Source organism: Tiliqua scincoides, chromosome 2 (assembly GCF_035046505.1).
Source record: "Tiliqua scincoides isolate rTilSci1 chromosome 2, rTilSci1.hap2, whole genome shotgun sequence".
Taxonomy (NCBI): Eukaryota; Metazoa; Chordata; class Lepidosauria; order Squamata; family Scincidae; genus Tiliqua; species Tiliqua scincoides.
Window position 1 is genome coordinate 158,472,347 of NC_089822.1, and position 25,903 is coordinate 158,498,249.

At 43.0% G+C, this 25,903-nt stretch overlaps 1 protein-coding gene across 2 annotated transcripts in view; it reads right to left on the reverse strand.

The window, feature by feature from the left end:
* Nucleotides 1-1,224: 1,224 nt before the first annotated feature.
* The window catches only part of RHBDF2 (rhomboid 5 homolog 2), a 73,265-nt gene continuing 48,586 nt past the window's right edge, over nt 1,225-25,903 (reverse strand). For both annotated transcript variants that reach the window (XM_066616643.1, XM_066616641.1), the window contains exons 2-18: nt 25,363-25,521; nt 24,988-25,118; nt 23,914-24,103; nt 23,496-23,708; nt 21,071-21,199; nt 19,585-19,715; nt 18,219-18,425; nt 15,770-15,881; nt 13,553-13,627; nt 12,466-12,627; nt 10,505-10,614; nt 10,336-10,399; nt 9,357-9,451; nt 8,652-8,727; nt 7,424-7,524; nt 6,652-6,805; nt 1,225-3,532 (exon numbers count right to left, since the gene is read on the reverse strand). In XM_066616643.1, the coding sequence (XP_066472740.1) occupies nt 3,113-3,532; nt 6,652-6,805; nt 7,424-7,524; nt 8,652-8,727; nt 9,357-9,451; nt 10,336-10,399; nt 10,505-10,614; nt 12,466-12,627; nt 13,553-13,627; nt 15,770-15,881; nt 18,219-18,425; nt 19,585-19,715; nt 21,071-21,199; nt 23,496-23,708; nt 23,914-24,103; nt 24,988-25,118; nt 25,363-25,497 (2,505 nt within the window). In that variant the 5' untranslated portion in view covers nt 25,498-25,521 and the 3' untranslated portion in view covers nt 1,225-3,112. The remainder of the gene's footprint in view (nt 3,533-6,651; nt 6,806-7,423; nt 7,525-8,651; nt 8,728-9,356; nt 9,452-10,335; nt 10,400-10,504; nt 10,615-12,465; nt 12,628-13,552; nt 13,628-15,769; nt 15,882-18,218; nt 18,426-19,584; nt 19,716-21,070; nt 21,200-23,495; nt 23,709-23,913; nt 24,104-24,987; nt 25,119-25,362; nt 25,522-25,903) is intronic.

The following is a 25,903-nucleotide window of genomic DNA, read 5'->3' on the forward strand; positions in this document are numbered from 1 at the left end:
GTTTAGAATTTGAGAGAAGGAAAAAAGGCACAAGAGGTTGAGACTAAGTTATGCACCAGTCAGCCAACAGGAAGTAGCATGGATCAGGTAGCTTAGGATCTGCAGATTGTGAAGGATAGATGAGTAACATATGCAACAACACTTGAGCAATATAAAATTAGGATTTCTTCCCATAATATTGAATGCTCCAGGATAGTTTTTCTGGCATTCACTACAAAATCTGAGTAGCAACCAGAGGTCCCTAGAATGACGTTGGGGCCCTATGCAGATGCAACCGTTGTACCTTTGATGACATTCCCCTGAACACTTGAAAGAACACATCTAGCACCTGCAAAGTTGTAAGCATTATCCACAATGCAGCTTAATGAAATGGGAAGCTTTAACCTGATAAACATTTGATTCCAGGGATCCAACTGAATGAATTTTTTTTTAAAATAGGGTATGATATAGAACTGAAGCAACAAACATTTCATAATTTGAGTTTTGAGAAGAGGAGCTATTAAAAGACAGGACAAAGTGTCAAACTTGAGTAGAAGAATCTTATACAGATAGATTATCCCTTACCTGGACATTTGAAAGTAAAACTATTCAGAAATCCAGACATTTTTATCCAAGACTATTTTTATCCAAGACAAGTGCAGAAAGCAGCAAAGTGCAGAGCCAAGCAGGCAGCACACTATGAACAGCAGAAGCAGCACACTGTGAATACAAGGAGCACTTGTGTAGCGTTTTATGTAGTCTAGAAAGTCTTGGGCTCATTCCCACATACAGTGCATGTACAGGTTATAAATTTTATTCTCTGCACTGTGGTGTGTACCTGTACAGACATTGTTGAAAAATGTCAAAGAAGTCAGCAAAGACGCATATGGATAATGGTGAAAAGAGCAAGAGGAAGCATTTCTCATTGTATTTATACAATTATTCTGGAACTCAGACAAATCCAAAATACAGACACCTTCCCAAGCAGTCTGGATAAGGGATATTCAACCTAACATACAGAATAGGGTTTGTGAAGATTACACAGGAAAAACTGTCACAACAAGCAGCAGTTATAAGTTAGCAGGACCATGAGAGTCCACAAGTTTTGTCATTTCCTATGGGAAGTGCAGAGCTTTTGTTGAAGGGTGCAGCTGGGGCTGTAGCTGGGTTGATTAATCTGCATTTACATAATCAACTAATGTAACAGGGAACCCCAAACCAATTAAGTATAGCAGAGGTTGTCAAGTTTTTAGCACCAGGACCCACTTTTTAGAATGAGAATCTGTCAGGACCCACTGGAAATGATGTTGTGACTAGAAGTAATATCATCAAGCAGGAAAATTTTTAACAATACTAGGATGCAATCCTATTTACCCAGGAGTAAGTCCCATTGACTATCATTGTTAAAGGCATATGCATTGTAGCCTGTTAAAAGTACAGAGCTGTAACATTTCCCCAAATTCAGTCACATACCATGGGAGCATCAAGTCTAATAGATTCAAAATAAAATATTGAAATGAATGGGGACCTACCTGAAATTGGCTCACAACCCACCTAGTGGGTCCCAACCCACAGTTTGAGAAACACTGAAATATAGACTCTTAAATCCATAGTTGTTTTTTTTAATCAAACACTAACTTTGAATTCACAAGGGATCTTTAATCAAAAATATCTAGTCCTATAATTGTAATCTAGATTAAATGAAGTTGTAATCTGGATTTTAAAAAGGTAAAGTTTTTCCTTTCCTGTGTAAACCTCTAAAGTCAGCCACCAAATGTATAATAAAATACAGATATGCCAACTTTTTCTTTATGGGGATCAGTTGCATAGCAGAATAGTTCTGTCCTGGATAAAAGGTTTACACAAGGCACTATAATAAAAGAGACACATTTTTACTGAGTTTTTTTAAAGTCATTAATTTATTTAAACCAAAAATATTACTCCTCCCTTTTTCTTTCCCCAAATCCCCATTTTGTCTGTCACTTTTGTCTGTCACAAAGCCAAGAATCATATTGGCCTTGCTCTTCCTTAGAGCAATCTGGATCCCAAGTTATCCTTCAAGTTTGCTTCCAGAGAAGCTCCTGACCCTCTGCATTATTCACCCAAAACAGATACTGGTAGCTAGCAACATTTGTTACAGATGGTACAAAGTTCCTTAAAAACACCAATACTTTTTCCAGAAAGTATTTGGCTCTAGGGACACAGATATTGCAAAGGTAAAGAAACACACTGCATATAAAAAGTACCCCTTGGACAAAAAGGGGGCTTATCTTCACAGTACAATTCATAGTACCACAAAAAGGCACTAAGGCAGGAAAGACTGCCATCAAGTCTAAGCACCATCTTGAGCCAAAGGCATTACAAAAGAAACAAAAAATACAAAGAATTTCATAAAAAGAAGGGGCTTTGGGTAGAAGACTAGAAACAGGCAGAAACAGGTGGAATAAAAGCAGTTCAATATGATGTTGCTTTGTCACTTAAGGTGCTCTTTGAAAGATGCTCCCTGCCAGGCCTCCATCCTACAAAGGGCCCAATGAGTCCCACAACTGAAGGATGGCATTGAATTTTTTGTCAGCACATTAGAAGAGACTGGACCTAAGAGGCAGAGGTGGTGGAATAAATGTGACGTTCTCTAGTCTACAATATTGCGAACTATGTCTGGAAGATGTCTTGGCATCAAAGCCGGGCAGAAATTGCCAACTGCTGTGGCACTGTAGTGGAAACGCTTCAGATAGTAGAACTCGGTCCTCTTTAAAGTTGAAGACATTTTGCTTCACAGCAATCACCCCACAAAATGACTACCTGTTGCCCAGAACTGCCATGGAAAAATGTACAAGCGGCATACCTGCTTTACCTCTAGCCTTCAGATCCAGGAAGTTTACAAAGGTTTACAAAGCACCTGCCCAGCTGTTTCACTTCAGTGTTTGGTACATAATGCTTCATTAACAAGATCCCACTGCATGAATGAAACAGGAATCCCAGTGGGAAAGCTGAAAATGTGGGTCAGCTTTTTGATGACCAAAGTTACTTCCATTCAAGCCTAGTTGCTCAAAATTCAGTAAGGTAACCCAAGTTTTAAAATTCTTTTTCTCTACCCCATTTCTTTTCTTTAAAAAACCACCTCCAAACTCCTTCAGTGCAAAACCGAATCCAAATCATACTTTTCACAGAACTTGGTAGTGAAGGGCAGGCAGGTAAGATACTCAATCCAGTGCCAATTAATGGGGTACACATAAAGCCAGATCACAAGAGATGTAAAAAGACCAACGAAGACTAGCAGGGAGACGATGATCATAGCCCGCTTACGGTACTTGTCCATAGTGCCAAAGGTGATGTATGGCAGGAAGGCAAATGAAAGCAGGAGGCCACTGAGGAAGCCAAAGATGTGTGCAATATTGTCAATCCACGGCAGGAGTCCACAGACAAAAAGGAAGAGGACAATCCCAGAAAGATTCAGGAACGCCTTCCAGGGCTTCTCTAGGACCTGCCAGCTCTGGAAGAGCTCCACAAAAAGGCACGCTAGCAAGCCAAATTGGGACCCTGCTGGGCCCACCTAGTGGAGAAGAGAGAAAATCAAGTAAGTTACACAATGCTATGGGAAGGAAAATTCTTGGACATGGCAAAGTTCCCATTTCTATACCTTCCCACATTTCTAAAAGCCATTGCTTCATGACATTAATAACGATATTATCAGTCAAATGGCACAGTTTCAGAATTTTAATAGCCCCCTTCTCATATCCCATCCATATATCATTTTCCAAAGGCACAGAAGGGGACCAAACCTCTAACCCAACCCCTAAAACTCCATGTGTCTGACATTGCACCCACTCTCCATCCATGTAATGGAAGGCGAGCTCTTCAATATACAGGGTGACCCAAAAGTAGGTGGACAGTAGGTAGAATAAATGTTATCATTTACTGTCCACCTACTTTTGGGTCACCCTGTATATTGCAGAGAGCTTGTTCTCACCAAGCAGTAATAGTTGGGGAGAGCCACCCCCCTTTCCTCTCCACAAGTTGAATCAATTTTGAGTGGGAAGTGTGTCAATGTGACTTGCATCTGCAGTGAGTTGGAAGGAGGCTGTGGCGGACTCAGGGTGAAGGGCTCCTCAGCCTTCTCATGCAAGCCACGTCAGGTATCATAATGGCTGGGGGTTGTAAGTTTCCAGTGCCTTTATTATTTTCTTTTTCCCTTTGAATTCAAGCAATACAAAGGAAGTGCATGCTACTGAACTGTCATGCCTTAAAGTTCACAGGAATTCAAATAAAAACCATTTCCAAGTGAAGCTTTGAATTGTTCAAGTACTGAACCATATTCAGTGTGCTTTATTGATTTTTCCCCCCTTAAAATGACAAATACTGGTTATTGGAGGTTTCAAGCAGGGTCTTTTCCAGTCCTATCTGGAGGTGCCTCAGATTACACCCAAGACCTTCTGCACACAGAACAGATTCTCTGCCACAGAGCTATGCGCAAGGCTTGTGCGCCAAAGGAAAGAAGACATGATGCTGAAGAATCAATTGGGAAAGGGGCTTCCAGTGACTCAGCAGCAGGCTGCGGAATCCCAAGAAACAGCTAATGCCAAGGGATTAAGTGAGTGATCTCCTTTAGAGTCTGTCAGAATCTCAGATTAGCCACCTGCCTGTTGTATCAGTCAAAAGGGAATGGGCATCCTCACGCGCCTGTAAATAGGGAAGCTGACATGTGTCAGTAAAACACATGGAGACCAGAGAGCTGCTTCAGGTCAAGCACCATTTCGTCCCACTGCAGCAGAGAAAGGAATTGAAGGAGGCCAGCCACAAATTCAAGTCCACACACCTTAAGAACATAAGAACAGCCCTGCTGGATCAGGCCAGAGGCCCATCTAGTCCAGCTTGCAGTATCTCACAGCTGCTGGACCAAATGCCCCAGGGAGCACACCAGGTAACAGGAGACCTGCATCCTGGTGCCCTCCTTTGCATCTGACACTCCATTTCTAAACTGGTGCCTTGTCATTCACCTTACTGCACATGTTCCAGTCAACCCCATCCTGTATCTTTCTTTGATGATGTTATTTCTGTTTTGAAAATTATGTGCCTGAAGCGATTTGCTTTTTTTTTTATTTTTTAAGTCAACGGTCCAAAGCAAATGTGGATATCGAGGTTTTTCCATGGATGTATCGTGTAGCATGCATGTTTGGATACAACAGCCATGTGGAGCCAAAGCTTCCTTGAAGGGATTGGGAGAGCTGTCACGCATCTCATAAGCAAGGGAGGGGACTACTTCTTTTCCCTGTTCAGAGACTGGGAGCCAGGAAGAAACAGAAGGAAGAGGTGAAGCAAGAGTGGTTCAGTCCTCCCCTTGCCATATTTGAGGCTATAGCAACTGGGGCAACAGCCCCTCACCTCAGCCAATTATTCAGGAATGCTTGAGTGAGCTCCACTGCCCACCCACTTTCTTCTTCAAGGGTTCCTGGAGCAAGCAACCCCACCTTTTGGATCTGAACACCACAAGACACCAGGTCGCCTCTGCTCCAGGGCAAGCCTCATATGAAAGGCAAAGCATAAGCGAGAGACTGGCTCTGCCTTGCTGGCTGCAGTTGTTCACCAGTCCCTCCAAAGTCTCCTCTTGCATCCTTCTTAAGAGGTAGTTAAGAAAGCTAACAATTCTTCCTTTTGCTCACATGTGTCACCAGCAAATAGCAGATAATTCCATTATCCGATTTCATTAAACTTGCATTCTTGGCCTCTTATACTGGAAGTCAGGTGGCAGCTGGCCAAGACAGCTTGCTTAGGGTAATGGTGACATTTGCCTGCAGTCACACCTCCCTAGTTCTTTAAGCTGCTCCTGCCATGTGCCAAGGAGAAAGACAGGAAATGAAAACTAAGGGAAAACAGTTGCTGAATAACTCCCTCAGCTGCCCAAGACAAGGCCAGTCATAGCTCACAGGTGTTCCTTTTCAGTGTCTACAGTAATAGGTCCAGTTGGTACAACAGCAGGCAACTAAAGACATCTTAGAAGGTGAATGCAAAAAAGCTCTGATACAGCAATTGCAGGCAATCGAAGGGCCTATTTAAATAGGCAGAAATATCTGGAGACTGTACTTCAGACTATAGCCGAGCATGGTGCATTTGAATACAACCCACAGCCCTCCCTGAACCTAGAAAACAAGCATGCAGTGATAAAACTAGCTTTCCATATGGAGAGAGCATGTATCACGAGGAAGAATTCAAACATGCAGCCTCTTTGATTTCAGTGTGAAGTGACATAGTCCCAGGTGTGAACAGTATAGTATAGTATAACACTATATTGTTGAATATGTGGTTCAGCTCTTAAACTTCTAAATGCAAGTTTCACCAGGATGTAGACTTCTTTCATTTATTCACTCATTTCGTACTCCGCTTTTGTCCACAGAGGGCACACAAAAGCAGCTTACAGAGCCATAAAAAACACATTTAAAATAGAGTAACTGATCACAAATTTCTGTAGGCCTCCCCTTCAGAACTTGGTGCATAACTGAAAAGCATTCTTGGTGGCTGCTCTCAGTAAACTCCTTTCCCTTTAGAACTTTGAATTTTCTGAGCTTGACTGCACATCCAGCTCTGAATACAACTGCAGAGTATTTTTTATTTAGGCGACCTATCATCAACAATATAAAGCAATTCACCCTTCAAAAGACCCAACAACGTCCTTACCTCTGCCCTGTATGGAAGGAAGATTGCACTGGCCAGGTTGCCTGTAATGCCACTGAGGATGAAAATAATAGCAATTCTATGCCAGCCTGCCAGCTTCTCCAAATCCCTGAGGACTGTCATCTGAAAAATCACCGACACCAGGCAGTGGATAATCCTGCAGAACAGAGAGACATTTCACATCAAAGCTACATTTATTCCAATGGCATCTCCTCCCCATTCAAGCTGGTGGCAGGCAGGCAAGATGAGACATTATGTTACTTTCCATTCAGCACTGGAGAAGTACTTATGGATGTGTCCATGGGGCTGTAAAGTGAATCAGAACATTCCAACGAAATGCATTGACAGGACTCTGCCCCCAAACCAAAGGCCAGAGCCAAGAATATTAACAGGAAAAGCCTCCGGCAACCAAGCCAAAACCATGACTCCAAACCACAAAAAGATAAGGCTCCATTTCAGCTGCCAGAGTCAGACAGATAGTAAGATGAGTCAGCAGGTTGGGCACCAGATGGGGATTCAGAAATCTAAGCAAGACTATTAGGCTGCAAGACCAGTATAATGGCCCCCAGCACCTGAAAATACTGAGACTCTCAAGGTAAAGCCTGCCTGGTTTCCAAAACAGGTCCTTTATATAGTCCCAAAAGTCTTTCAGGTTTCACCTGCTCATAAATGGGCAAGGCTGAAGCAATGAACATGAACAGGCCAAGCTGAGGACTCCAATCCTGACCCAAGCATGTGGTTGCTTCTCCCAAGATACTGCACTCCTCTTACCCACCCTGCATGAAGGAATAAAGACAACCAGAGTCTGTAGAATTGATCAGGAATTTCTGGGTTCAAAAACGGCAAGAGGCCACACACTTCATCCATGCAGTGTACCTGGACAAAGAAAGAGAGAGAGAGTGTGTTAGTGTACATAGGCAAAAGGAAGCCAACGGGCTTTTGGGGAGGCAGAGGAAGGAAAAACCTGAACTCATTTGATCAAAGCGGTGAATGACTATTACACTGAGGGGTCCTTTTGTGGACACAGCATTTCAACCCAGTGTGGAAGTTGGTGATCAGACTCTTCTGACCTTGGGGTCATGGTAATAAACTAGAATTTAAGGGAAGTGGTAGGTAGGTGAAAATAGGCGGTGTAAGAATGAATCAGCAGTTTTCTTATTGATCTGTCTCCAAATATGGGATCAAGCAAAACTACCTTATAGTGGCTATGTAGCTCAATACTATCCACCCTGATGGGAAACAGTCACCCAAGGTCTCAAATCTTTTTCAGATTTGCTACCAGAGAACCTTCTCTGAACCTAGGCTCTTCTACATGGAAAATATGTGCTCCCCCAGGCAGAAATAGTGTAAGGAATGAGAAAACCAGGTGGGTCACATCAAATGGGAATCTAGAGAGCAGAACTTGTGCACAAAAACAAGAAAGCATGGCAGGAGGTAATGCTGCTGAATTTGTTTCCTAAAGCAAAAAGGTTCCTCCAGGAACCTGCTGCTCTATATTAAATAAAACCACATTCTGCTTTCAGATGCTATTAAAGTGTATATGATGTCATTTGCATCACTTTGCTTGGTTCTGAATGAGTTTTCTGGGAACTTTGCAGATTCTGATGGATTTTTCTTGCTACTGCAAAGAGCAGATGCATCAGAAAGGCCAAGAGAAGAATAGGCAAGGAAAAGCGGATTACTTGGGTATAAGAAAACTTGACTACTTCCAAGTAGTCATGCAGATCACTGACATTTCGTTCTCTGAACTGTGGGCCTTGAGTAAAGATTATTAACCATGGGGGTTAAAAACTGGGGCTATTAGGTTCATTGGTGGTGAACCTGATAGGAATACTTTGAGGGGCTCTCCATATATACAGCGCAATACACTTGAACCCTTTATCACTGTTACACAAAGGAGGTCAAGTGAAGATGTTTTCTGGAGGCACTTTCCTAACATTAGTCAGATTTGTCAATCAACAAGCATGAGTCCCATCCCACCAATTTCCAGGAGAAATACTTGCCTGTGAGCAAAGAGTTGCTTCTTCATGAAAGTAACCATGCATGAATTCACAGTACTCCCGAGTAGTGATTGCACAGCTAGCACAGAGGGAAAGGTGGAGTTGCATTACTTAGGTATTCCTTCCTTGATATCACATAGACTTCACTTTCTCTCACTCAGCAAAGACTCAGTTCATAAGCCTGACAACCTTGTAGGCTGCATTAGGCAGCCCCTGTACATGACCATAGGTCCTATGAAGCCCAGGAGGAACAAATTCCATTGTACAAACTTTACATTTACAGCCAGCCCAAGAGTTTGTTATGCAAACACAAGTCATAAAGTCATCCAGAAGATTTTCCTGGCTCACTGATAAATCGTAGGCAGGCTGAACACAGTTATCTCATCAAAAGCGTGGCAAAATATGCACAGCTTGAAGGGATGCAAAGTTATCTTTCTTAGCTTTAATTTAGTATGCTCAACAAGCACATGCCTTACACAGACACTACTTTAGACATTAGCATGCTTAGGAAACAGACTGGAACAAAGTTTGGAGATTGGAACAAGATTGGAACAAACAGATTGGAAGATGACTTGCCAACGCAAGTAGGTCTTAACTTGCATGTTTCCTACCCAACTAAAGAGAGTCAGGAATTCTGTGGCTGCTTGCAATATAAAGGTTTAGGCAGTACTGAGGGGGAGGGAACACTTGCAGGATGATGATACTTACCTGCCTTTGGTTCCAAGACAGCATGGTCTTCCTTTAATATCACAGTCCATATGCAACAATCCTGTGTGATTATTTTTGGCCTGATAGGTACATACCTATAAAGAGGGTACATCCACTTGAGCACATCAAGTAACCCACCCTAACCACGCCTGTCAATTTCGCCTTCATTCCTCTGCTAGTTACTGCAATGACATGCCAGGCTAGGACAGATTTCAGTACAATCAACAGACCTCTGAGAGACTTTTCAGCTGGTAGATAACACAGAGTCAGGGACCACTAGACCCCCAAGCCTCAGCATCGTAACTGGTCTTTCAATCAGATCATCAAGGTATTTTCTGGCGTGACATTCCTAGCTGAAAAATGTGACTTTCTGAAGACAGACAAAAAGTTGAAGGAGGGATGGGGAGTGATTGATGTTATATATTTGCCAAGATCCACTGAAGTGAAAGTTGAGATATAATAGGCATAGACATGGACATCTGGATTTCCTGCTTCCTTATGGCTTCCTCTTCCTCTTCTCCATGTGTGTCCAGAGTTGTGAGGATACTTCACTCCTCAAAAGTCCAGAATTAAAGAATGAATCTAAGCTCTTATACCATGCCTATTGGAAGGCCACATCTTTGCCCATTTTGCTTCTTGCATACCTTGCAAGAGCCTACCATATCAAAACTTTTCCTGTTTTCCACTTGCCACCCCAGCTGGGCAGATATTACAATATTGCATGGGCCTGTACAAATCCATCTATCTGGTCCTGCACATGGCTGTGGGAAAGAACGGTACAATCCCTTCTGACACAGACAGGTACAGAGCAGTCTCCAGGAAGCAGCTTGTTCTGTCCTGGGTAACCAGGCAGTGCTCAAACATGCTCCCTCCCCATTCTTTTCCCTCTGCAAAGCTTTAAAAAGCCATCTGCTTTTGCACCACAAAGAGTCTTAAAGTAAAAATTGAAAGAGACCATTAAAGAGGGAAGAATCTTTACCGGCCACTTGGTGATGTCATCTGGCCAGATGTGAGGATGATTTGAAGCCGGCTCCTCACAAGTCCTGTTAGGATATAGTCAACCAGCAACAAAAGGTTAGAACAGACAATTCCCAGTTCTGTATGGCTGTAAAATGTTCTGTCATAACTGTAGGACAGACCTCCCTTACCTGGGATCCTGAGAACAAACAGCTCCCGATGACCTCTGCAGACTTGAATTACTGGAGTCAATAGCTGGTGGATTGTGATCTGGCCACTTTACAAATGTGGCCAATGTTTCCTTCAGAGATAGGAAAGTTATCATCATCATCAAAAACTAAGATGGTTTGATGTAGGAGCAAATGAAGGGCATCAGAAGTCCTTCTCCATAACTGGAATCACCTCTGAAATTGTGTCACCTAAGGATGCCCTAGGTTGGAGAAGGCCATTTGATCCAGAAGAGCACTGGGAGACCTGATAGTATTTGATTTCATTTTAGGTTCTATTTTGGTACTTTAGTGAAACAATGTTTTATATATTAATAGTGTTTTGGTATGTTTTGAATCAAGGACAGAACTTTAATAAATAGAATAAGTTGTTTGGGCTAGAGAGCACAGCAATGTCTTCCCATAGATTTTAAAGCTGCTCATTTCTGGCCACAAAAGCATGCTTCCAATTCATTACGCACAAGTTCAGAGAGCACCTTTCAATTATAGGCATTTACACAGAGTCTTAAGCAGCATGACTTAATCACACACATCTACTCATAGTAGATATCTCTTCCCTTTAGTTAAATGCTTTAATTGACATCTTCAGGCATTAGCCTGGAACAGAGCAATTGTGCTCTGAAAGTACCTCAGGGTAACAACTGCTTGCCAAGTTTGTGTTTCCATGAGTGAGGTTAAAGCAAAGTAGATCAACAGGGAAGAGAAAAAAGTTTCCTTTCATTCAAGCAGCTGTTTGTAGGCAGAGTAGTTATGATTCCACATTAGCCTCTCAAATTTGGAATACAAACTTTCATGCAGAGTTCGGTTCTGGAGATGCATAAATTTAACTTAAAGCAAACTCTCTAGTTTTCAAGGCTGTGTTGGTAAGAACATAGCAATTTCTACTAAATATTTAGGCTTCCAGGTGCTTCAGGATGAATCTCAACAGCAACCATCCCATATTTTCAAATGAACACTTCTTTTTTCCTACTCCCTTACTGTCTCCACAACATCTCTCCTACCAATTAAAAATACAGTAAATAAATGCTGATGCAGCTACCTGGAACAACAACAAAAATCAAGTGACCAAAAAAAGAGTACAACTATTCAAAACATAACTAAACTGCACATATGAGCTGTACAGAGAAAGCTGGGCCTCCAGAACATACCAATTACATTGGCCTCCCTTACATAGGTTGTGCATGTAAACCAACATTTATTTAATATGTGAGCAAACAGTTTTCATGTTAAGTGAATAGCACCACAATACTTCCTTGCTCAAGAATTGTACAAATACTTGCTATTCAAATATTTGCCATTCCCTTTTTCCACAGCAGATAATACACAATGGATTTGTAAACCATCACATGAAGCATTCAGTTCAGTTGCTGGTCAAAATGCTTTTCAAGAATGCCTTTTCCCTCATCACCTAGAGCAGGGGTGTCCAAACTTTTTGGCAGGAGGGCCATCTCTCCGACACTGTGTTGGGGGCCGGGAAAAAAAGAATTTACATTTAAAATTTGAATAAATGTACATAGATTAATATATTAGAGATGGGAATTGTATGAACAAATGAGCAAGGCTGGCCTTTCCTTTGCTGCCACTGTTGCTTCACAGGCGTGAAACAGCAAGTAGCAGAGGGAGCCCTCAGCCCACGCAAGAGAGGTCAAACAGTTGGCCCTAGCACTAAGACAAGTCGCGTTGGGCTGGGGCGGGCTCTAACAAGTTTCCGGAAGGCCAAAGGCTCATTGGAGACTGGAGTGACCCTGTGGTCTGGATAGGGGGTCCCTGAGGAACCTAGGTCCTAGAGAATTGTGACCTCTCACCACAAATATAGCAATGTCACCAGTGACTGTTCAACTCAAGATAGGTTTTCACAGATGTCGCCCCAACTTTCAGAGGCCACCCCCACCATTCAAGAACAACCCTCAGACTGTTGGGCTCACCGAGCAATCTTCTCGCAGTGTCTGAACACAGCCTGAGTTATCATTCTGGACACAGCAGCCTGAACTGCGCTCTTGTTCTCTCTCTTTCTGGATCAGCTTCTCAATCTGTCTGTCCTTCCGGATGCAGGGAGAGAACTTGGCCCCTAGGTGGATCAAGTCTATCTGAAATGCAAATGTAGGGAAGAGTCTCAATGAAAAAAAGGTGGGAGGGGCAGGACATGGTGCGTTTCTTGTTAGCAGGAAGAGATCATGAACACATTTGTATGACTGCTAAATATCTTTGTCTGATTTTTAGTAGGCGCAAACATCTTATGATTTATATAATATATGAGCTATGATCATTGAGAAGCTGTGTAGGGGGGAACTGTGTGTGTCTTGGGCAGCTCTGTGTGAACTTAAAGATGTGTGATTTTTTAGGCTATTTTATTGCCTGTTTCTTTTTTGCTTGTTTTATTTGTTGTCTGTGATGCCAATAGAGGTTTCTGAAATCTGAAAAAAGGCCTAATCCAACTTTTCTTTTCCAATTGTAGGGAGTAGAAAATGCCACCAGGTGGAGCCAAACAAAGCCCACCAGTGTTCCTCTAAAAGCCCAACAGCTTTGAGGGCTGCTTTAGCACGTTCCATAAAAGCAACAAGACATCATAAGCAACAATTGTTTCTCCTTTCCAAATTCTGGGTGTTGTACAAGGGGAGCAAGGAGGTTTGTATTTTGACACCAGAGGGAGAATTTGCCTCTCTCTGTTTTGCATGAGCTCTAACTGAGCTCACCTGAGAATAGGTGAATCTCGGTATCTACAGGGAATCTGTGTCCTATCCCCCCAGCGGATACCAATTTCCGTGGATAATCAAATCTCCGGGGCGGGGGGGGGGCTCAAGATCCTCCTGAATGCCACTGGGCCTCTAGAGGTCCAACCAAGAAACCCAACAGCTCTTATAAGTAAGCGCATTTGGAACAATGCTTGTATGGAATTTGTATGCTTTTGCATGCAGGAGCTATTTGGTTTCTTGATTGGACCTGTAGAGGCCCTGTGCTTTCCTCATTAGAGAAGGAATAACACTGCAAACAAGATGGAAGCAAAGCCTTTACCGAGCTTGGACCAATCCAGAAGTTCTCTTGCTGGATGTACTTGACACTCTCATAGACACCTTTGTTTCGCAGTACCTACAACATAACAGAGAAATTCCTAGGTTAAGAGAAGTGACAAGCTACCTAAGAGAAGGGTTAGACTGGAATTTGTAAAGGACTGGAAACTTCAGCTGAAAACATCAAACATTTTGTATCAAAATGAGGTACTAGGAACCATTTTTGAGAAATGTGAAAAACAAGGAAGATTTCACAGTGGGCTAAAGAAGGCCTAGCCTAATCAAACCAATGGAAGCATTTCAGACAAACCACCACCACTTTGGTTTAATTTATATTGAGTCCACAGCCTCACATATTTGGATAATCTGTCTGCCCTATTCTGCTTGCAGAAAGCTCATGGGAATCGGCTCTTCTGTTTACAGATTCATTTGACACAACAGCAAGCTACGTTGGGCTGACCAGAAACATCCATTGCTCCCAAATGCAGCAGATGGAAGCCAACTGGTGGGAATAAGGCAGCTGTGCCAAAAGATTTACTTTGGCTCAAAGGACTGCTTTTGACCTTGAAGTTCTAAGTTTCTTAGATATAGGATATCTCAGAGACTGTTTTCTTCTGTAGGAACTAGCATTGCCTGGTATTTGGTTGACTTGTACCAGGTTTCATGTGTGAAGAACCCCTTCCTCAGCTTCCACTGAATGTCAGCAGTTGTGTCTGTAGGCTGAATCCCACCTGAATCAAAGATAGAATCTCAAAACACATAGATGAACAAGCCTTGCTGAGGGAGAATCAGCATGGCTTCTGTAAGGGTAAGTCTTGCCTCACAAACCTTTTAGAATTCTTTGAAAAGGTCAACAGACATGTGGAGGCGGGAGAACCTGTGGACATTATATATCTGGACTTTCAGAAGGCGTTTGCCACGGTCCCTCACCAAAGACTACTGAAAAAACTCTACAGTCAGGGAATTAGAGGGCAGGTCCTCTCCTGGACTGAGACCTGGTTGAAGACCAGGAAACAGAGAGTGGGTGTCAGTGGGCAATTTTCACAATGGAGAGAGGTGAAAAGTGGTGTGCCCCAAGGATCTGTCTTGGGACCGGTGCTCTTCAACCTCTTCATAAGTGACCTGGAGACAGGGTTGAGCAGTGAGGTGGCTAAGTTTGCAGACAACACCAAACTTTTCCGAGTGGTGAAGACCAGAAGTGATTGTGAGAAGCTCCAGAAGGATCTCTCCAAACTGGCAGAATGGGCAGCAAAATGGCAGATGCGTTTCAATGACAGTAAGTGTAAAGTCATGCACATTGGGGCAAAAAATCAAAACTTCACATATAGGCTAATGGGTTCTGAGCTGTCTGTGACAGATCAGGAGAGAGATCTTGGGGTGGTGGTGGACAGCTCGATGAAAGTGTCAACCCAATGTGCGGCAGTAGTGAAGAAGGCCAATTCTATGCTTGGGATCATTAGAAAAGGTATTGAGAACAAAACAGCTAATGTTATAATGCCGTTGTACAAATTGATGGTAAGGCCACACTGGATGAGTATTGCATCCAGTTCTGGACACCACATCTCAAGAAAGACAGAGTGGAAATGGAAAAGGTGCAAAAGAGAGCGACTAAGATGATTATGGGGCTGGGGCACCTTCCTTATGAGAAAAGGCTATGGCGTTTGGGCCTCTTCAGGCTAGAAAAGAGGTGCCTGAGGGGGGACATGATTGAGACATACAAAATTATGCATGGGAAGGATAAAGTGGATAGAGAGATTCTCTTTACACTCTCACATAACACCAGAACCAGGGGACATCAACTAAAATTGAGTGTTGGGAAAGTTAGGACAAACAAAAGAAAATATTTCTTTACTCAACGTGTGGTCGGTCTGTGGAACTCCTTGCCGCAGGATGTGGTGACAGCATCAGGCCTGGATGCCTTTAAAAGGGGATTGGACAAGTTTCTGGAGGAAAAATCCATTATGGGTTACAAGCCATGATGTGTATGTGCAACCTCCTGATTTTAGAAATGGGCTATGTCAGAATGCCAATGCAAGGGAGGGCACCAGGATGCAGGTCTCTTGTTATCTGGTGTGCTCCCTGGGGCAACTGGTGGGCCACTGTGAGATACAGGAAGCTGGACTAGATGGGCCTATGGCCTGATCCAGTGGGGCTGTTCTTATGTTCCTCCACACATGGCACCAACAAGCATACTTGTTAACAGAACTAAAGTTAAACTCACTAATGCTGTTGTCAGGTGCTGGGCAAAGCCAATTGGAGCAATCCCATAGGTGCAAATGATCAGCAACGTGATGATGATATGGACAAAGGTGATCCAGTAAGTGAAGTAAGGCCTATTAAGGACAAAAAGCATGTTACAGACCAGAATGACTCTAGAACGGCTTCTGATTCCAACCCAGTTGTTGAATGTTATGTACTGTGCCTTTAAGAGGCAGGCCAAAAGTTAAGTGCAAGACCTAACAGTTCAGCACTTCTGCAAAGGCCTGGGTAAGTGGTGGACCTTCCACTCTGCTCCTCTGGACCCAAGGTGAGAGACAGTTAAAAAAAATAAAAAATCCAGAGTAATAAATTTAGATACATCTAAGGTTATGTAAGGATTCAAGTTGATTACGTTGGTTAGTTGTATAATAGTTATTGCTGGAAGCCAGAAAGTGTAAGACCTCTTTCGTTAGCAAACATATCATCATACAACTGAGTGGGAATGTGTACTTTTGTATACAGGTAGGAAAGGCTGCCTGACACATGGACATGCTGCTAATCCCCTGCAGAGAGGTCTCCAGACTGAAGAGAGTGGGAAACAGCTGGAACACAGCAAGGGTGGAGTAAACTAAGGAGGGCAAGTTTTAAAAAAAAAATGGTGATCCTCTCACAATTTGGAAATTTAACTGCTTTCAAAAGCAAATGCAGCATTTGACCTCTGAGCTGACTTCCATTTAGAGAGGATGACACTATTACTTCAGATCAAGAAGCCAAACCTCACCAAGGCAAACTAAGCATTTGCATAGCACTTGGAATTTTCAACAAACTTTTCATGTAAAAGTTATTCTTTCAATAACCTCATACAGTTGGCCAGTATTTCTAGTTCCATCTTGCAGATGGGGGCAGCAGAGGTTGGAGGAGAGTGGCTCACCCTCAGCCACCAGGTGGCTTCATGGCACCTTCCTGGCAAAGGTGAGTCTGGAACTTGGGACTTCCTGGTCCACAGTTCAGTCTCTTAGCTGCTATGTTACACCAACTCCAGTCTCAGCAAAATCAGGGAGGGAAATGAAATAGAGATGCCTAAAGCATATTATTATTTTAACACAATTGTCCTGACAAAACAGACACAAAAGAAAAGCTAACAGTATGCAGCAGTCGTGCGACAAGAAATAGGATGAGTAAGAACACAGAAGCTGTTCTTCCTACATCTCATTCTTGGAGGACTCAGATGACAACATCTGAGCGAGGCTAAGCAGGAAGTGCCCCATCTCTGAATTTCTAAAGAGCAACAGAAATTGTCATCTCCTCCTGGACAAGAATAAGCACTATGCTTGCTGAAGTCTGAACTAGGCTTGTATATTGTATATTGGCAACCTTCAGTCTCGAAAGACTATGGTATCGCGCTCTGAAAGGTGGTTCTGGCACAGCGTCTAGTGTGGCTGAAAAGGCCAATCAGGGAGTGACAATCCCTTCCACACCGGGAGCAAGTGCAGTCTGTCCCTGGTCTGTCTCCCTGGCTATGGGCCTTCCTTCTTTGCCTCTTAGCCTCAGACTGTTGGCAAAGTGTCTCTTCAAACTGGGAAAGGCCATGCTGCACAGCCTGCCTCCAAGCGGGCCGCTCAGAGGCCACGGTTTCCCACTTGTTGAGGTCCATCCCTAAGGCCTTCAGATCCCTCTTGCAGATGTCCTTGTATCGCAGCTGTGGTCTACCTGTAGGGCGCTTTCCTTGCACGAGTTCTCCATAGAGGAGATCCTTTGGGATCCGGCCATCATCCATTCTCACGACATGACCAAGCCAACGCAGGCGTCTGTTTCAGCAGTGAATACATGCTAGGGATTCCAGCACGTTCCAGGACTGTGTTGTTTGGAACTTTGTCCTGCCAGGTGATGCCGAGGATGCGTCAGAGGCAGCGCATGTGGAAAGCGCTCAGTTTCCTCTCCTGTTGTGAGCGAAGAGTCCATGACTCGCTGCAGTACAGAAGTGTACTCAGGACGCAAGCTCTGTAGACCTGGATCTTGGTATGTTCCGTCAGCTTCTTGTTGGACCAGACTCTCTTTGTGAGTCTGGAAAATCTGTACTTGAGATTGAACTAGGCTTAAGCCATATTATTTCCCACCCTCCTTTACTGGTGAATGACAAGGTATGAAATCTTATGAACAGCCTCTAGCACTCTAAAGTACACTGCAGCTAGAGTCCTATTCAGTTAAGCTGAATGAGCCAACATTGTAATAGTGAAAAGCAGGTGTGCCATCAGGGTGAAGCCCAGTGGGTCTCACCCTGCTTCCCCCTCCACTTGTTCATTATAAGCAGGAGGGGAAAAGGTCTAACAAGGGTCAGCTGTCCGGGGACATCAAGATAAAGAAAATGGCTTTATAATGTACTCCTGACAAAAACAAAAATCAGGACTGGTACACTGTGGCTGTTTCAATTCTAGTGATCAACTTCTGTTAATCAAGTACTCTGTTCCTACCTATGGTGGTCTGTGAGCTCCAGCTGAGAGCGTACCACACTGCTGATGCTCCGGCGATATGTCCTGTTCAGCCACTTGCCCACCACTCCCAGTCCATAGTAGCGTTTCTTGCGATCAAAGGCAAAGTGCTTCACTCTAGATGCAATTCGAGTGCCTCTCTTGGGAGCAGCTGCTGTTGATGGTGGAACCTTGCCAGCTACTTTCAGCCTGCAAGGAGAGAAAGGATTTCTTCCATTGAAAGCTTAGAAGCAGGAAAGACACATGCAGAATTATTCCTGGATACTCATGCTTAAAATGCTTCAGTTCTGCTTATATACAGGGGTTTCATAGTTTTCTCCAATGAAACTATTTTATTAAAATACCAAGATTGCACATGATGTGCTCATAAACCCAGTTTGTGATCTGCCTGGCCTGTGCATCCCTGCTCACTCGTTTTCTGGGAAGAGAGCCGATATACTTGTGTTTGAATGCAGTTCCTGTTTGAACACTACACTAACAACCCCACTTTCTTTTCAGAGATAGATCACATGGTCAGGGAGATACTGCACAGTTCTTTCCATATGCAGTTATCTCACTACAATGTACAGGAGCCTAAGGCATATCAGGTCAAGGCAGCACAGCTGGGAGTAAGTCTGATGACTAAAAATGGAACTTGCGTTTGAAAGGCACACAGGATTGTGCCTGCAAGCTTTCTCCATAGTACCACCCTCAGCATGCATTGTCTTAGTACGCACACTGCCCCAATGGCCTTGTGCTGAAGCACAGCTTAGGCATCTTTTTTTTCAAAAAACAAAACACACACAAGACATTCATGCTTCAAAAGGTTCTTCAAACGTCTTGCTTCAAAGGTTGTAATCACCCAGTATATGTGACCCCCTTATACCATCATTTTGGCTACAATCTTACAAACACTTTCCTGGGAGCAGGCCCCACTGAACACAGTAATGGAACTTACTTCCAAGTAATCTGCATAAGATTCGGTTGTCCATTGCATTTAAAATCTCAGTTGCCAAGAGAAAGCCCAGTGGCAGTCCAATGGGAATTAGTAAGAGGAGGACTCTTCAGGTGTTGTTTTAACCTTTTTCCTCACAGAACTTCCAGGAGAAGATTCTAGGCCACAGACCACCACATAGGCTCAATACAGTCCACCACCATTCATGATTTGCAGACTAAAATTCAGACTTTGATGTTATCAAGGCCTGCTCTATATGAAGCTGATAAACCAAGAGATTTTGGATCTTGGATTTCTGGCTCTGTCTCCACATAATGCTGGTGGTGACAGACATGGCTTAGGACGGAACAAAGTTTGATAAGCATATCCATGTCAAGATGTCAGTACTGTCTTAAACTGGAACCCAAGACTCACTGAAACAGCTGGTCCACTTCAGGTGACTTGCCATCCTCTGGCTGAGGAAGACCTCGGGAGTAAGTGGCAGAGAGGGGTGGAGACTCAAACACATCATCTGGCATAGAATACAACTCATCATGTGTGTCAACCTGTGAGAGAGAAAAATTATGCTGCCTTGTCATGGTCAAGCTTATAGCAGAACCTCAAATCTTAATGGGATCTAAACAGTCTAGACCCTATGCCCACAAGATACAGGGGCAACAATTGTTCTGTTGAGATATCTACACAAACCATGCATCATGGTAGTGTTTGATGAATAAGGTGGAAAGCTGAGGGAGTCTTATGAACTAAGAAATACTTGCCAACATTTTGTGAATGTTGGCTTGACACAACTGGTATGGGATAGAATCTGTATGGGGTAGTAGGCAAAGATCAAGTAAAAGTTTAGCTTTTAAAAAAATAAATTGGTAGCTCCCTCATCTTTCTACACTACAAAATGCAAGGAGATAAACAGAAGTTTAACCTGGGAAATTAGGGAAGCAATAAAATGAAATCATTCTGTACTACAGACTTGTAGGACTACTCGCACATTACATGACTCATTCACAGGTGCATGCATTTTCACGTGAATGAATAATTTTTTTTTAAGGTCAACATGGACACTGAATCTCTCAAGAATGCCAAGTACAGATTGAGCATACTGCTGTATGCACATTGAACATAACACATGAATACCTACATGCATACAAACAAACAACCATGTGTATACATTGTATACCAATTGAATGCACATTGAACACATTATATGAAATCACACTAAAATAAAGCAACATGCAAAAGAAAGAAGTGAGCATTGGATGGTTTTAACTTTTGAGGGGAAAAAACAATACCAAAAAATACTTAAAATTGAAGACTGTGTGCATGAGAATGTACAAGCACTGGGACTAGACAACCTGTTGCCAACCACCGAGGGTCCCTTTTCATATTACCTGTATAGCAAAGCAGTCATTGTAGCACATCTCCTACCAACAGCACGCATATTATATCAGAAATCCCAGAGGCGACCCCCTCTCCTGGTGTGGGTAGGAGCTGCAGTATATACAGTATGATTCCATTACCAGATTTTTACAGGAACCAAGAGAAAATGCACAAAGCAACATAACGGTCAGGGGCAGTAGACAAGTCAAACCTCAAACCAGAGATTTGGGGGCATGTTGAGTTACCCAGAACAAACAGGGCAGTAAGCAACCTATACAGGACCTTGGCCAAGTATCCTACTCTTGCTTTGTGGTGACGGAAGATTTGTTTTAGTCTATGAATGGTAAGCGTCCCAGAACTGGAGAAAAGGAAACTGGACTTCTGCCACAACCAAACACTTGCTGAGAAGTTGTCGCAGAACCTTCCTATCAGAGATGATAGGGCAAGGGATATCTAACAGAAATGGCACAAAGCTGGGGAGTCACAACAAGGGACTGGTGCAGGAGGGCCGTGGAACCATGCTTGCCTTACTGAAGAACGAGGAGTCAAACATATCCATGCCGTCCACCATGTCCTCATCCTGGAAGCTGGGATATGGAAAGCTCTGCTTGTTGCCCATTCGCTTTGGCATGGAGGGCTCCAGAACTGAGCGGCCCTTTCATAGAACACAAATAGGAACAGTGAATGGAAGAATTCCAGCACTTTCTCTGTTAAGTCTTGTTGCTCTGCAATGCTTTAACTGAGATGTGTCTGCGCAAGCCTTGATGCTGCATTTTAAACATGAATGTTGTATGAAGGAGGAGGAAAGCAGGGCAGTTTCATGTTTTGATGAAATGCTCTGGTCTGATAGTCAAGGTAACACACAGAGCAACTTTAATGTACCAGCAGTCTCCTATTTTTGGCAACTGGGCTAGCACCCCATTTTAAAGAAAGAAGGTTCTCAATATCAGGTGTGGAACACTAGGATTTTGAAGGCCTTCCAGACTTGGTGTTCCCAATCCCTCACCTGCTATGCTTCCCATGTGCCATACAACAGCACCATCTAGTGAAGATGACTCTTTAACATCATGGGTTAGCAGCACGGGTGATTGTGTTGATATACATTTGCTGTGAAACACAATACAATCTTCACATCATAAACACATTCAAATGGTTTGTAAATGCAGTTGCAAGTTACACTACTCAGAAGAACCACCTTTTAAAGACATTCATAAACAGCATAATGAAATTCAGATTAAGAAAGTGTCAGCATCCCAATTCAATACAAGTATAAAGTTAACTGTATTTCAAAAGGGTGAAAGAAGGTCTTTGAAATCTCTGACATTTTGCCATCTCAAACAGTCAAAAATTACTGGTTCTCAGGTCTTATAGAAATTACGATTTGTTGGGAATTTAAATATGTTTTGCCAGCTGGTTTCTCAGAAAAATCCATTGTCATCACTTGCAAACTAGGAATTTGCTTTGAATACTTGCTTCAGTGCTACAAAGCATAGCTTTAGTCTATAGTAAATTAGTTCACCTATAAAAAGAGGGCGGGAGAGGGGTTACATGGACCTAGACAGAACTTCATATTGACATCTGAAGAGCCCAACTGGATCAAGACACCCTCCTCCTCACAACTTTGGCCCAAGTAGCAGACATATGACCCAAGTACATATAACACACTATAAAATACACTGGAAACATTCCACACCCAAACTTTCTATCTTCACTACTTTATTATATACAAGATCAGAATGGGGGGGGGGTTACAAACTTGGCCTCCTCACACAGGGGCTAAATTTAACTGGCTGCTCTCCATTTTCCTTTGGTGCTGTGTCACTGGGCTCCTTGCAAGGTAGCCTTAAACTTATAGTCCTGGTTAGCCTCACTCCCCCAAAAATTTCTGTTGTGTCCAATTAGACTAGCCATTTCATTATTTCATTTTTCTCTGTAAACCGCTTAGTGAACTTTTAGTTGAAAAGCAGTATATAAATACTGTTAATAATAATAATAATAATAATAATAATAATAATAATAATAATAATAATAATAATAATAATAATAATAGATCATCTTGTTTTAAACCAAGCAAGTCATTCAAATAAATACATTTAAAAATGAGAGTACAGAAGTTAGATTCCACCAGGGAATGCAAGGTTTGGCTCATTTTAAGCCACTCTACATTTGCGCTTTTCTAAATCTACATTCCAGTGTTTAGCTCAGTTTATTAACCAGAATGAGGTCTAAACCCAAACTCTGGTGAACAAACTCCACTTAAAACCTGAACCGGAACTGAAGGCTGAACTGACACTTTCCTTTAAAAGTCAACTTCTTCTCAAGCTATATCTGCACTGTGGTCCTCCTTAATTAGAACCATGCAATACTTTGACTCTTTTCAAATCTGGGTTTAGGTTTAGGTTAGAAGCCTAGGTTTCTGGTTGAAGCTTATGGCAGCCGGTCAAGGCTTAATTGCTGCTGCAACAGAGCTGAGAACCTCTGAATTTCTACAGAATTACCTCCTAAGAATTCAACTCCTGATGTGCAGTGTTTTTGCTGTGCTCTTTTGTTAGGTTCAGTTAATAATTCTCTTTCCTGTAGCAGATTTTATTAAATCTATTCAATCTGAAACTACCAGAGTCTAATTAAAAGGAAAAAAATAGTTTTCCAGTGTGGATCTAGACAGCCATGACACAAAGGAATAAGAGAAGAGGGAGTTTAAACAACAAAAAGAACTTGTTTCAATTTTCCACACAAACAGAGGTTCTATTCCTAGCCAACTCAAGCCCTAATATATACGGGTAGCAATTCCCCCTAAATTTTCTGAGCCTCAGCAACTCACGTGCAGATCATTCTGCTGATAAGTTTGAGAGTAGAAGGGTCAGCCAGTGGCCCAACACAGCATCTACTAAAGTAGTAAAGAGACCGTGTTGATGCCAAATACAATGGATTAGTCACAGAACAGAACTCACTCTGATCAGAGCTGCAGCTGCCTTGAAACTCATGTGAGCAACAGATTCCCGCTTCCTGCGAGGCAGACGTGTGTAGCCAGACCGTACACTGCTAAATGATGTTAAAGAGATCATGCCAGGAGTCAGAGGTGGCAGAACTGGATGTGGGGTGCGTGGACGATCCACTTCATCTGGGTGACGGAAGGGACGGCCTCTTGCCAATGGGTCCACTATCTGAAAAGATCAAAAAGGTGCCAATACTATTATTATTAGTTCTTGGAGGGGGTCTCCCTCAATTTATTCCTCTATCAAACATCAGAGTGGCATTTTAGCCACACAACATTCCTGTAAGGTAGGTCAGATATGTCATTGTCTCAAACAACCCCAAGACTCTGGGTACCTCACCATGCTGGGATTCTTATCCAACAACGCAGCCTACCTTGGGCATCTTTGGCTTTGGTGACTCTGTGCCTTGGAAGGAAGGCACCTCCTGGCTGGGCAGCTCCATTTCTCGATAGGCAGCTTTCAGTTTTCCATAGCGTAGGCTGCAGTGCTGGAGGCTCTTGCGCTGCCAGTGCTGCCGTTTTCCCTCCCAGTCACTGCTGACTCCAAACCACTGGGCTGTGCCCCTGATGGATGTAGCAGGAGACAAAAGGCAGTCACCCAGCTGAACCCAGTCAATATCTGAAAATACTGCAGACATAGGCATCGTGGTCTGCATCCAATCTGTAAAGGACTTACAACTGGAAAGTCTCTTCACTCTTGCCCCATGCGGAATGGCTTCCTGTGGCAGCAGTGAGGGGCAGAGAAATAGACTAGAGAAGTGCCTTTAATGGGGGGGGGGGGGAGACAACACTGTACACTTCCTGCCTCCTCTTAGCTTCAAAAGTGCTGCCCAGTATGTGAATACTGAACCCAGGAAACTGGTTCCCAGTGAAAATTTGACTTGCGGTATAGTCTATATAAACACAGCCATGTTTGTTATCTGAAATGAGGCAAGTTTTGTAAAAAGGGGGTAAAGACCCTTATGGCTAACGTAGTCTACATGGAACTTCACAGATGAAAATTTGATTACGTCCACTCTCTCATGAAAACTTCAGAGTGCTTTAAAGGAAAGAGTGTGGACCGCCATTTTCCATTTGGAAAAAAGGCATGACAATTTAGTGCGTAGTTGAGGAAAAGTCTAATAGAATTTAAGTAAAAAAAAATTTTCTTCTGCCTTACCCATACAACAATTTTTATTTTGTAATAGATTTTTTTTTCTTTTTTAGGTATAGTGGGCCCTTTTCATTTGTGAGTTTGGCACCTACAAATTTGACTCAACGCATGTGATGACCCTGCATCTGAAAGGTATTAAGGTCCTTCTGATGTGCACAGCCTTCCCCTGCCTCCAAAAGCCTCCTGGATGCCTTTGAAAGTTTTTGAAAGCCCCCAAAGACCTTTTAACTCCTTTAGAAAAGGGACACACATCTTTATCAACACTTGCCAACTTGGTGGCTGAAGACCTCCTTACTTGCGAATGCTCTGTGACAGTGAAGTTTGCCTGTGAAAGCCAGGACGCTTTTTGAAGCTGCTGTCCTGCCTCTCAACTCTGGCCTCTTGGAGGCTTACACTCTTCTGATACACGGGGTTTTTCTTCAGAGGCTAGAAGAAACATCCAAGTGGTTAGAAAGAAATAAAACAGGAAAGACAGGATTCAGCCATGGAGTTTCCTATCAATGGTGTGCATTCCTTTTCAGCTCCGCCCTTGTTATGGAGCATCCCATAATGCTCCAGATCAGCGAAATTCTTCACTTCAAGAAGCTCATGCCTCACGACTCCCCCCCCAGCCAATCATAGAGATGAAAATGCTTATAGGCACATGTCAACAACTGCAGTAAACTCATACCACTGTTTGGCTGCTTTCATCCTCTGCCTCCACTGGTGGAATTGTGATGGAGAGATTAGGGGGTTTCTTGCTTTGGAGGCGGCTGCTGCTGCTGCTGCTAGAGCGGCTGCCTCCATTCTTGTCGCTGTCAGCCATCTTGGGTGGGATGAGTTAATCAGCCTGAGAGAAGGAAACAAGCAGAGGTGTTATGGTCCCATAAAGTTCCCTGGGCCCCAAACCAAAATGATCAGGAGTTCAAAATTAAAACCTGTCAGGAATTTTGCCACATTTTTGTCAGATGTTCTGATTTACCACAAGTTCCCCAAGTACAGCCACTTACTAGAGATACTTTAACATAGGGTGTTAAAGAAAAGCCAGAAAGCTTGTTCTGTGCATGTCATGTGGATGTTTAGAAATGCACAAGCGAGAGATGTTCAGAATGTCATAATTCCATTTGCACCTGCCTTTCTAACCATAATCAAGTCAACCATCTTAAAACATCAAAACATGCTTGCACAGAAGACATAATGTAGCAGCAAAGCAGCTGAAATTTCCTCAGTCT